Consider the following 13,077-nt stretch of genomic DNA (forward strand, 5'->3'; position numbering starts at 1 on the left):
TTATCCTCCAAATCCAGATACCGGAGAATGAATGGGCTTTAACCTTTCTTTATCTTCGTCATCCAGTTGTTCAAAGCACTGTTTGTACATGATGTCCGATGTACTTCCAGTGTCAAAGAAGACATATTGAGAACGATAATGACCAAAAACAGCAGTGATAATTAAGGGGTTCTTGTTACTGGGACCTCCTTTGACTCGTGGAAAAATTATTGGCTCGTTTTTCCATTCCTCTTCATCAGTCTCTCTCCTCTTTCCTCCCACCTTATGTCCGTCCTGGATCATGTGGACGTTCAAGTCCTTGACTTGCTTTTTGGATTGGCCCTGGTTGTCCCGTATGGGAGCTTTACCAGTCCCGGGCTTTCCATCTTTCACTAGGTGTCCAAGTTTCCCGGACTTCACAGCCAACTCAATTTCGCTCTTTAAAGCATTACATTCGTTCGTGTTATGAACGATGTCATTATGGAACGAACAATGTTTCTTGGTATCAAGGAACGACCTCCTTGTGAGTGGTTGTGGCTTCCGGAAGTTCACGTTCTCTGTGGTGAGAATTTCAGCGGGAGTTTTTGAAAGAGGAGTCCACCTGTGAGGACCTTGATTTGAGGGTCTTGTTTTGTTCTTATTTCCGATGAGGGACCTTGCGTCAAACGGATTTGATACCTCCGTATTCGGCTGAAGTCTTGACAGGTCGGTCCCTTTGCCTGCTTATTGGGTCGCGGGTTTTGGAACTCCACTTTGAACTTTTGTCTTGAACTGTTGTTCCCCAATGTTTTTTCGGAATTGGCAAATAACTTCGCCGCAGTCATAAGATCGTCCCATTCCTTCGGCATTCCATCTTTACCAGTAAGTGTACGGATCAACTCGTCACACTTGACATTCTTACAAAAGGCACCACGAAGCATATCTTTGCTTATCCCACCAATGTTCAAACTTTCGTCATTGAACCTGGCGATAAAATCTTCAATGGATTCATTATCCCGGCGGATAACATCCAGAATCTCTGATTGGTCACGCGTGTGCTTCTTTTGTTGGCTAAACTGTTGTGAGAACTTCTTCACTAGATCATCCCAACTATAGATCTGACCATCAGGGAGTTTCTCGAACCATTCCCTCGCTGCGAACATATGGCACCAATAGGGGAGCGTCTATCGACTCACACCACCTACCGCTACGAAGTTTTGCAGATGATCGCTTGGATCAGTCATGCCATTGTATCTACCCACCGTTGTAGGTATCTTAGCATTGACAGGGAAGGGTGCTGTCGCAATACTAGCTATAAATTTTGACTTCTCGGCAAAGGCTGTCGGACGGTATGGCTTGGTGAAATCTTCCTCAGCATCGATGTGATACACGGTATGGCGAACGACGTCATGCGGACGACTGCTTCTTGCCCTCAAACTCATTATGCTATCACCCGTGTAGAAACTGTAGTCCCCCGGATGATAAGTCGAGTCGTAACTATCATATGCATCAAAGTAAGAAGGCATCCGCATGTCCATGCGAGGACGAGGGCGTAACCTTCGTGGTTCAACAAATTCTTATTCGGTTTGCTGACTGTAGCGGATCTGACTTCCCCTCACCGTTGGAGGAGGAGAAAGAGATCTCCGAGGAGATTCTTCGTAAGTCAGAGCACGAGCGTGGAGGTGTGCATTTCGCACCCAACGCTCGTATTCCGCTCTCAGGCTATCTTGTTGAGCCTGCAGCCATTTATCCGGGGACAATTGTCCGTCGGGTCTGGAATTATGACGGTGAGATCTCACCATATTAGAATCGCCGGAATCATCTTCCAGATCTAATACAGAACGAGTTTGGCGAGTATCTCTCAAGATTCGTCCAAGGTCCCCAAGATTAGAACCTTCTGTAGCCGTAACATGACCTAACTCAGGAGGAGTTGGTCCAGTTGGAGCAACAACACGCTCAAGGGTATGACCACCTGGTGTTGTCTCGGTGGCTCGTGAACCCGGAGCTGTTCTTCGTGCAAATATACTGGAAGCAAAACCCTCAGGTGCTTCAGTATTAATGACACGTGATGTTTGTGCAGGAGTTCCCGTCGGCCCCTCAGGAAGTTTGCTCATACTTTAAACGAATCGAAAAACCAACGAAGAAAAAATTATGCAGTTCTAACACTAAAACGGATGGCGCCAATGAAGAAACACGGATCTGATCCCCGAGTATGGGTCCTGGATCCAATAAGTCCACAGGGTAAAATACGGATAACTACTAACACGGTATGAGTATAACTTCCCAAAGTCCAGTGACCGGAACCTGCAAAACAGACACCGTGAGTCTCGTTATAGGAAGGACAAGAGGGGGGGTCTTCCTGTAACCACCCTCCGGCGTGAGAATTAGTAACGTTTGTAAAGGAGAAAGTACTGAAGCAAACAGACTAAGTGTAGTCAGAATGATTGTGAGTGAATGAATGTGTACCTCATATGGTTTGACGAGGTATTTATAGCCGAAGGATGTAGGAAGATGATTGGGCCAACTGTCCTCTTCTAGAAGATCTCAATAACAGCCTGGACGTGTGTCCTCTTGTGATAGGTTGAGCTACAACCTGGACACGCGTCGCCCAATAATAGGACGGATTGCACCCTGGCCATGTGCACGGCTATAACAACCTGGCCAGGTGTCCTTTGCTCATTGGCTGGTAGGTCACGTATTCTTCAAGTAACAATCGTGGTCATTCTTCTAGAAGATAGCTGATTGGTGACAACTGTCCCATTGGCATTGCCTTATGGTCATTCTGGCGGGCAAATGTCATGTCCTGCGGATGACTTCTGAGGGTGCCAGGATGCTTCTGCGTGTGGTACGAGGACGTTCTTCCTCTACCGTGATATGCGGGTGATCCATATGTCCCGCGGGTGTTATGTGAGGAGCCCCTCTATAACCCGCGAGTGTACTTAAGGGTATTTGGGTCTTTTTGGTACCCTACCTCTATAGTTGTGCTGATAAGTCAACGCAAATTCTATTGATATTGGTTAGATTCGTAATGGTATTAAAACTAAACTTAAAAATATATTCATAACATGTTTAAAACAAAAGGAAATAAAAAAAAAACATCTTTAAAAACACACAAAAATAAAACTAATAAAATATTCAAAAATTGAACTGTGACACCGACATCATCTTTTAAACTTATGTGTAATATTTAACGTTAAAGGATCCCCCAACTAATAAAACTTAAAAAACAAATGATTTGACCGTTAAAAATGTAACTTTTCTAAGTTATAATAGCTTAGTATAATTTGGATATATATGGTCTCACCTAAGTTGAAAAAAAAAGGGAGAAATTGGTTGAAACAAGTTTGGTCAAATTATGTTTACATCATGTTCAACCGAAATGTTAATTTCACCTAAAGATATATATCTTATTAGCCGCATGAGTCAGGTCAAATTAGGTTTGGATCATGTTCAACCGAAACACAACTCTCACCTAAATATGTGTAGATATTAGCCGCATGAGTCATCTACAATGGTAAATTCAGTTGATACATTTATTTTTAATCCTACTTCTAAATTTATACATTTGTCCATAACAAGACCTAAACAGCTAAACCTTTACCACTTCAAAATGCAATATTTTTAACACCTTAATATATTATTAGGGCTAGTCGCCCTCTAACATTTGTGATTTTTTTATCGAATGGGCCCATTCTATTTGTGGAATCAACATAAAATGTTTGTGAACCATTTATGTGAAATCAACATAAAAAAAGGTTTGTGAGCTACAAACCTAAGCAATAGTATGGTGTTTGACCTTTAGGAATCCGACATATTCGGGTTTAATGATATGAAAATATTTCAAAAGATTTTCTTACACGTTTGATTTCATCTATTAATAAAAAAAACCCAATCAAGTATTTTTAAAGTTAGATTTATTGTAGGTAAAACTATTAATGATCAACTAATGATTACATGTAAGATGAAAAAAATTATTATTAATTTGTCTATAAATATACATGATAGAGATATCAATATCATTAACAAAGTAAACATATATTTTTCTTTTTCTTTTTCTAACATAACTCTTCGTGAGAAAAAAAAAATAAAATTAAGATAAAACAAAGGATTTCTTTCCAGAATGTGGCTCACAAATCCGTATATAAACTTGTTCGTTCACACGAACCTACTCACGCAAAACAACTATAAACAAACTCGAATACGCATAATCGACATGTATAACATTTTTATCCGTCATACATTCAATTCAAAAGAAGGTCTAGAGTTCTAATTCACAACTTATTTTTAATGTTATTCATTGTTGGGTTTTAGTCTTTATTGATGATTTTATACTTACACCCTTTACATCTTAATTATGTTTATACCCTTAACGTCAATAGAATTATCATACGACCCATGAACTTAAATAGAGTTGTCATACAACTCCCGAACTTTTTAACCTTACACTTGCACCCCCTATACCTTAATTACGTTTCTACCTTGAATTTCAATAGAGTTATCAGACAACCCCATAATCTTAATTAAGTTATCATACGGCTCTGAAACTTATAACTTTAGACACGTTTACTTAACCAGGTAACTTGCTTATCGTCGTTTCAACTTTAAGTTTTTAAAATATGTACAAGTCACCAAAACTAATCCGTACATATTTTTTGCCTGATCTACACCATGCACAACACACATATTAATTTAAGAGTTAAATGCATTTATGGTCTATGTGATGAAACCCAAAACGCTTTCAACCCCGTGGTGATCATTTCGTGTATATGAACCATGTGGTGGTCCTTTTTTGCAATCAGCCTATTGTGAACCCAAAATTTGTTTTTCTACGAAAAGACCATTATACCCTTGCAACTTGCAACCCTATGAACCCTCAATCTATTAAAATATTTTTCCTCCAACATTTTCAACCAACCGAATGTTAACTTTTTATGTTTGACTATCTATGATCCATTGGTTGTTATTGTAATTTGCTTATCACAATCTATTTAACATAAACCATCATAATTTTGATTATCTAAACTGATTATTTATATAAGACTAACTAAATTGACACGAAATCAAAATTTTAGCTTGACAATATACATACACATACAAAGATATGCACACACTACACCCATACTCTGATGCATGCATATTCACATGGATATGCACAGATAATCATACAATAAACTTAACATAAACAATCATCACCTGTTGACTTTCCTAAGTCAAACTATGACTTTGCAAATCAAAGAACTCTAAATAAAAACACACAGTTTGACTTTCCTAATCTTTGCACAACATTATCTAATTGAACAAAATGTTTTGACTTTCCTAAATTAAATTGTGACTTTGCAAATCAAAGAACCATAGGTCAAAAACACACAGTTAACTTTCCTAATATTTGCACAACATTAACCTATTGAACACAATGTTTGACTTGGCTACATAAAGATACATTCAAATGCATGCAAAACACATACACAGATACATACACTAATGTGAAATGACACTCATGCCCCTGCACACTGGCTTATACAAATTGTGTGTATGTATAATTAAGTGTTAATACAACAAAAGACAGTGCATAAAACATTTAGTATATAGACACTTAGTATATAAAAACCTAGTAAAACACTTAGTATAGCACACACAGGTATACATACACAAACAACCATACATACATATATACAAAGACAATCATACATAAAAAGGCTATTATGCCCTGCATAAATACACATACACACGTTGCAAGCACTTGATTCCTTGACTAATTAGTTTGTTGTTATATAGAGTCAAACACAATCAACATATGCATACTAATTATACATACACCTAATAAAATCAAACAAAACACTTGACTCCTTAATACAGCCTCACATACATCTAATTATGCATACAAAAAAATAAATACATATAAGCATACATATGTACAATGGCGAAGCTTGGACTCGAGCGGGGGGGGGGGGGGCTCAAAATGTATTTAAAAAATCATAAACGAGGGGACGACTCAAATTTTTGGCTGAAAACGGGTAAATTTAAACTACGTATAAAACTTTCAGGCAAAAAAACTGATACATTTACACTACTGCGAAAAAAATAGGGAGTTTTCGGGTGAAAACGAGTAAGTTTACACTACATATTAAATTTTCGGGCGAAAAACGGATACATTTACACTACTGTGAAATAAAATAGGGAGGTAGGGCTCAAATTTTCGGGCGAAAACGAGTAAGTTTACACTACGTATTAAATTTTCGGGCAAAAAACGGATACATTTACACTACCGCGAAAAAAATAGGGAGGTCGGGCTTAAATTTTCGAGCGAAAACGAGTAAGTTTACACTACATATTAAATTTTCGGAAGAAAAACGGACACATTTACACTACTGCGCAAAAAAACAGAGGGGGCCGGGGCCACCCCTGGCCCTAATGAAACTTCGTCATTGCATATGTACACAATTTTACAAATTCATATACACAAAAACAAGCATACATAAATAAAGATATAATCACACCCACATTAATCATACATATGCGCACACATTGATCAAAGTAACAACTTTGCAGTTAACTAGTGATCATATATCATTATATTTAACAGACATAATTACTAGATTGGTACTTAAGTTAATACAAAATACCCTAATTAGTTGTTGATAACAAAATACATGATTACAAGTATAGGTCATTAATATCTAAGTTATATTATATAAAACACCCAAACCACTAATTACATTAATCCTACTCGATTTGATCATGGCCACATTCTTCACCAATTACCTAAATCCTACTCGATTTGATCTTGACCACCTTCTTCAAACTGGAAAGTGTAGATCCTGTATGGCCGAGTTTTCACCAAAACCACAAACTCAAGTTTCATATGGTCAAAGGTAACATCTAGCCAAATCGTTGATATAAAACCAATAACATAATCGTCTCAAATGAGCATCGACCTAGAATAAAATTAATCGAACAAACGAATTAACAGGGAAATGTGAACTCCAATACCTGTGAAAAACGTAGTATTAGCCATTAGGGATTGCACAAAAATCCAAGCCATTGTTATGATTGACGGAAGGCAATGAAGACGGGCGACGATGAAGACACGACATTGGGTTGATTTTAGGTTTGTAAGTTGAGTCAGAATTTGTTTTGGTGTGAAAACACTATGTTGCCCCTAAAACTAACGGAGATAACAACCGTTAACTAAAGACCGGTCCTGATTGGAAAAAAATGACCACCACATAGTCCATACATACAAAATAATGAAAGTTGCGTTTTAAATTTCACAACAATTAGCTCTTAATTTAACTTATGAAAACAAAACAATTATGTGTCAACTTCATCATAATATTAACTTTTATTCAACCATTTATTTAACACAAAAAGTGAAAAGAAAAGTGCAAGTTTTCACCATCTTTGTTGTTGGCTTCCATTCATTCTTATTCTTGCCCAATGAACGGTTGATTACGCAACTTTAATACAAATACAACACAACATCTTCATCAGATCCTCAATTTATTACTTCACCACAAACTTTATATACCAAAACAATTCAAGGGTTTTTGCTCAATTTACATTTCTAGGGTTTCATTTTTCTATCAAGATCCAATTCAATAGTCTCACTATTCGATTCGATTCGATTCGATTTGACTCGTTCGCATTAGGGTTTAATTTAATTTCTTTTATTTTTTATTGGGTTTAATTTTGTTCTATGCATGAGGTTTGTTTTTGAGCTTTTGGGGATTAAATTAGGTTTCAAGAATCACAATCTTGAGCTGTTGTAGACTTGTACAGAGTCTTGGTGTAATTTAAAGCTAGGGTTTTTAATCAAGCTGTTTGCTTTGAGTGAATTTTGAGTGCAAATTGTGGGTTTAGTTTAGTTTAATTGGAAGTGGTGGATTGAATGTCTGGTTCGGGAATGGATGGCGGTACGAATCTAACGCCGGCTCGGTTTGTGTGGCCGTATGGGGGAAGGAGTGTGTACTTAAGTGGCTCGTTTACGGGGTAAGATTTTGGTGTTTATGTTTGTTTGTACGGTTGCACGCCAGGTGTTTGTGATAATGCTTGAATGAATGGACTCGTACGTTGGTTAATTGATGGTATGTGTGTTTTGTATAGATGGTCTGAGCATTGGCCCATGACTCCGGCTGAGGGATGCCCGACTGTGTTTCAGACGATTTGCAGCTTACCGCCTGGTTACCATCAGGTTAGTTTTTTGCTTAATATTGTTTTGGTTGTTGATAAGATTCTTTACAAGTGAATGGAAGGCGTTTAGGTTAGGATTGATGTAATTTTTTTAAGACCAGAGTGAAGTTATGGAACATCGGATAACTATCACATTTATACGACATTCACATATTATTTGCATCTGGCAGTATAAATTTATTGTCGATGGCGAGTGGCGACATGATGAGCACCAACCTTTTGTAAACGGTAATTATGGTATTGTGAATACTGTACACTTAACCGGTGAACCAGAATACAATCCTGCAGTCATGAGTCCCCATATGACTTCTGGTTCAAGCATGGATGTTGACAATGAGACCTTTCAACGAGTGGTAGGACACTTTATATTTTATTATCTTTTAACTAGTTAACTGTATATTCTTGTAACTCACTGTTGCTAGTTTTATTGTAGGTTAGGGTTTCAGATAATACGCCACATGAACCACTGCCAAGGATATCAGAAGCTGACCTGGAAGTTTCTCGTCACAGGATTTCTGCATTTCTGTCTACACACATGGCTTATGAGCTGCTTCCTGAGTCTGGCAAGGTCCGGTTTGATTATTAGCTTATTTAATCAAGTAATTAATCTTGAATTTTACATTATTTTAACCTTTTTTTTCTCAGGTCATTGCTTTAGATGTTGATTTACCTGTAAAACAAGCATTTCATATTCTTTACGAGCAGGTAATCCAGTATTTCACAACATCTCTTATCTACCGTATAATGAATCTTTTTTTATATTATTCTATCTATATGTATGATTATTAAAGCTGTATAATTTTTAGGGAATTTCTACTACTCCTCTCTGGAACTTCAGCAAGGGTCAGTTTGTTGGTGTTCTAAGTGCATTGGATTTTATTTTAATTATGCGGGAGGTAAGTTCGAGGCGAATCCACTTATCAACATTAAGACTAATGATGCATGGTGAAAAAAATACAATATTTATAATATTATTGGTTTAAAAAGGCTGGTTATTTATTTGAATCTTTTGCAGCTTGGTAATAACGCGTCCAATCTGACGGAGGAAGAACTTCAGAAGCATACCATATCTGCTTGGAAAGAAACGAAGCTATATCTGAATAAACCAACTATCGAACATGGTAAAATATTTCCTAAAAGATTAGTGCAGGTGAGTATTTATTTATTTCTTTTGGAAAATTTAGTTTTTCTAATGACTATCTGATATATATACACATTGTTCAGGCTGGGCCAGATGAAAATTTGAAAGACGTCGCATTAAAGATTTTGCATAATCGTGTTGCTACAGTTCCAATAACTCATTCAACCTCAAGTGATGGTTCATACCCACAGTTATTATATCTTGCTTCACTTTCTGAAGTATTAAAACGTAAGGTTTTGATTCGTTTCTATTAACCAATGTAACTTTTATCACTCTGAATTGCTAACCAAGTACATGTGGTTAATTCAGTTGTTTGCAGATACTTTAGGCATTCTCTAAGTTCATTGCCTATATTGCAATCACCAATTTGTTCACTTCCTTTGGGCACGTGGGTCCCGAAAATTGGAGAATCCAACAGACAACCGTTGGCAATTTTAAGACCGAACTCTTCTCTTAGTGCAGCCCTAAATTTGTTTATACAAGGTTTTTTTATGATCAGTAGATATTGACATAAGTGTAATCACGTTCTCTTTTATAAATTCATCATTTTCTTTTGCAGCTGATGTTAGCTCAATTCCAATTGTTGACGACAATGATTCATTGTTGGATGTATACTCTCGAAGGTATCTTTATCTCTCTTTGTGTATTCTAAATCTTAATATTTCTTTGGATTATGTTATTGATTTTGCATTGTTCTTATCGTGTTGGTGTACACTTTGACAGTGACATAACTGCTTTGGCAAAAGACAAAATCTATACACACATTAACCTTGACGAAATGACTTTTCATCAGGTAAGTGTCATTAGATCAGCTAAACTTTTAACCTTGAGTCAAATAGTATTAGTGTTTAGTGACTTAGTCTGTAAAGTAGTATGATATTAGCAAAAAAGGGAGCGAGTCAAACGGTTGTAAGTCAACAAAAATTAATATTTGTACATATCGTAGAAATAATATAACATGTGTAAGCACATTTTACACTTTATTATGTATTAAGCGAGTTAGACAAAAAAATGTTTGGCGTCAACTCAAGCCGTACCAAATTTTCACTCATTTTAGCCTATCCAGTTTGGCCCATTAACCAACTCGTATGTATCTGATGTCTCTGGTAATCTCAGGCTTTGCAACTGGGACAAGAGCCATACCCTAACGGGGCAAGTGGTCAAAGATGCCACATGTGTCTACGCTCGGATTCTCTGTATAAAGTCATGGAAAAATTAGCAAAACCAGGTACTTTCAACCCATGTGGCCCGGTCCATTCCCCTCTAAGATCTGTCAATCTAACTTAATACAGTCGAGCCAGCTCAGCTCGTATCATTATTGGCCCGAGCCCGACTTGTGAACATGAAACTTTAATAAAAAGATCCGTAACCAAGAAAACCAAAGTGACCAAACCTAAACAAAAACCATCGGTAATGTTTTTGTAATAACATTATTTTTGGTTTGGTTTCGGTTTTGCATGTAATTAAAACCTAAAAAGAACCGTACCGAGTTTATGGATTTTCATTTTCTATTTTGAATGTTAAGTAGTTTATAAACGTCAATAAGTAGTGTACTACAAATGTTTTAGCCCAAGTGTATAGTAATCAACAATTGACAAGAAAAATTTAGGCCCAAAGTTTTATGTGTTTATTATTTCGGGCCAATTTTTTTTACACCCAAAACATTTTAAGCCCAAATGGTAAAACCAAAAAAACAAAACTGGAAGTTTTCAAAACGAATTATTGGTTTGAACTCGAAACCGACCGATGCACGCCCAACCCTGCTGTTTGTTATGATCTATGCAATACTTTAAAGTTTGAATTATATTTTGACCATTTGACTTGATATGTGTTTTGGGTCAGGGGTAAGACGAGTGGTGATTACGGAGGCTGGAAGCAAGCGGGTAGAAGGCATCATTTCTCTAAGTGACATATTCAAGTTTCTGCTTAGCTGATCCATCAATAACAAATCACAATTCTTTGAAGCTTACGGTTGCAATTTCACTGTTTCGCCTTATGTTTTGATAAAGTTTATGGATTTTTGAGAGCAAAGGCGTGTAAATGATAAATCCCATTTGTATTTTGTTTGTTCATCATCACCCACCCACCTTTCTGACCATTACTCAGACTTGCCTTTGTGCTCCGTGCTAGTTTCGCCACTTTGTGGTATGCAGTTTTACTGGCAACTATGGTGGTATTCTTTTTACAAACAACCGAACAGAACTTATGAAATGGTAGCTGTGTTGTTGAGCTTGTTGGTTATGGTTTTGTACAACTGTTGACGTTCATTGTTCAAACTTTTAAGAAACCGCCGATGAAAAATGTTATCATGTGTTGGTTAACTCAAAACACTTTCACGGACTCAAGTGGAGTTTGTTGGTGAACATAAAATTTAGTGAGATATTAACTTTGACTGTCGGTTGGTTTAAACATGTTTACTAAGATGACTTTTGGACTTGGTAAGCGTTGATAAAATCATCGGCGACCGTGCATCTGATCATACAAGGTTAAAGGGTTGGTGTTTGTGAAATCCGAATACAAACATTCAAATGGTATGAAGCAAACAATTATTTGAGTTTTGATTATAAGATCTTGAAGATTGTTTGATCAAGGTATACCAATGAAATAGCATTTGTTACTTTGATTTCTACGTTTGTGCTTAAATAAACAATATATAGATTTTTGAGTTCACGGTCTTAAAAGACTGTTGTGATCGATGTTAAGTTAACTGACAATCTATTAGTATATATCTATTTTATTAGAAGAGTAGGATACCCAAAACTTGAAGCTCTTCAAATATGAGTGCTTATTGACAAGGCATTAACACAAGTTGATTTTGTAATAAAGGTAACATTCGTTTTATGTAACTAGTTATAGTCGTTTTCATTTTTAATGTTAGTGCTAGAAGTAAATTTGACAAGTCAACAAGATGCAAGGGGTGTGTTTGTTAATTCAAAAAACTCATTTGAATTGACTTTATAGTTTGGTTTGAGGATGAAATAGTTTTCAATGTTGGACGACCATTTGTGACAAAAAAAAAACTTAGTTTGTTAACAAATCGTTAACCAGCTCAATTTAGGGATTTAGGGTTTATAATACGACTAGATAAGTTAGTTCTTTGATTATTTTCCTTTTTCATTACAATCATTTCGATCTTGAATTCAATAATAATCGTTTTATATCCGTTATTTAATTGTCGAATTGATTGGTACTATTCATAACAACAAACGACGGTAATAATGAAATTAGTAAAGCATTAATGCAATCATCATTCTACAAACTTCGTTCATTCTAAATTCAATTTAGGACTAACAAAATCCCTAACCAAGCACAACCAACACTCTTTAAGTCTGCAGTTCTCACATTTTACTTTATATCCATAAATACTGAACACACGGGCATGTCTCCTCTAACACCTACTTTGGTATAAAACAAATAAACTCAATCATGCATACACTACACGTTTTATGTGTATCTAAACACAAAAGGAAACCACTTACATTCCTAGTCAAGACAAAACAACTAAACACCATATTACAACACAAACGAAAATCATCGTAAGCAACAAATAAATCACCCGTCACCACAAAACCTTCTACTAATCACATCGCTCAACAATACATAAATGAATTATTTTCTATCTCAGTAACAACCTATACGTAGCTTAAGGGTGCGCAAACGAGTCACACCCGACCCATTTACTGGTATTCTCATAACCCAAGACAGGGGTGAAGCTTATTCAGTGCTCTGGGTGGCACCGACCCCCTGTTTTTACAACAGTGTAAATTCACCCATCTTTTTGCCCGTAA

General features: G+C 36.5%; 2 protein-coding genes across 2 annotated transcripts; one reads left to right on the forward strand and one right to left on the reverse strand.

Annotated features, from left to right (window-relative positions):
- On the reverse strand, positions 1 to 1,121 carry LOC143626192 (uncharacterized). Its single transcript, XM_077096339.1, has 2 exons — positions 658 to 1,121; positions 1 to 580 (listed from the first exon to the last, which is right to left on the reverse strand). Exons 1-2 carry the CDS (start codon positions 1,119 to 1,121, stop codon positions 1 to 3), a joined length of 1,044 nt encoding a protein of 347 aa, XP_076952454.1.
- Positions 1,122 to 7,325: 6,204 nt separating this feature from the next.
- On the forward strand, positions 7,326 to 11,497 carry LOC143626240 (sucrose nonfermenting 4-like protein). The gene is made up of 13 exons (XM_077096388.1): positions 7,326 to 7,947; positions 8,062 to 8,149; positions 8,319 to 8,501; positions 8,582 to 8,716; positions 8,794 to 8,853; positions 8,955 to 9,044; positions 9,164 to 9,298; positions 9,373 to 9,517; positions 9,599 to 9,772; positions 9,849 to 9,912; positions 10,013 to 10,082; positions 10,406 to 10,517; positions 11,132 to 11,497. Exons 1-13 carry the CDS (start codon positions 7,847 to 7,849, stop codon positions 11,221 to 11,223), a joined length of 1,449 nt encoding a protein of 482 aa, XP_076952503.1. The 5' UTR covers positions 7,326 to 7,846; the 3' UTR covers positions 11,224 to 11,497.
- The last annotated feature ends 1,580 nt before the right edge of the window (positions 11,498 to 13,077 follow it).

Source organism: Bidens hawaiensis, unplaced genomic scaffold (assembly GCF_021521415.1).
Source record: "Bidens hawaiensis isolate Kalapana, Puna unplaced genomic scaffold, B.hawaiensis_p1.1 tig00004283_1, whole genome shotgun sequence".
Classification (NCBI taxonomy): domain Eukaryota; kingdom Viridiplantae; phylum Streptophyta; class Magnoliopsida; order Asterales; family Asteraceae; genus Bidens; species Bidens hawaiensis.

Excerpts from the sequence above, each read along its gene's own strand:
- LOC143626240 (XM_077096388.1), top strand. The coding sequence starts at position 7,847 with ATGTCTGGTTCGGGAATGGATGGCGGTACGAATCTAACGCCGGCTCGG. Across the intron at positions 7,948-8,061 it reads TTAAGTGGCTCGTTTACGGG|ATGGTCTGAGCATTGGCCCA; the intron begins GTAAGATTTTGG and ends TGTTTTGTATAG. Across the intron at positions 10,518-11,131 it reads GGAAAAATTAGCAAAACCAG|GGGTAAGACGAGTGGTGATT; the intron begins GTACTTTCAACC and ends GTTTTGGGTCAG.
- LOC143626192 (XM_077096339.1), bottom strand. The coding sequence starts at position 1,121 with ATGTTCGCAGCGAGGGAATGGTTCGAGAAACTCCCTGATGGTCAGATC. Across the intron at positions 581-657 it reads GACTTCAGCCGAATACGGAG|GTGGACTCCTCTTTCAAAAA; the intron begins GTATCAAATCCG and ends AGGTCCTCACAG.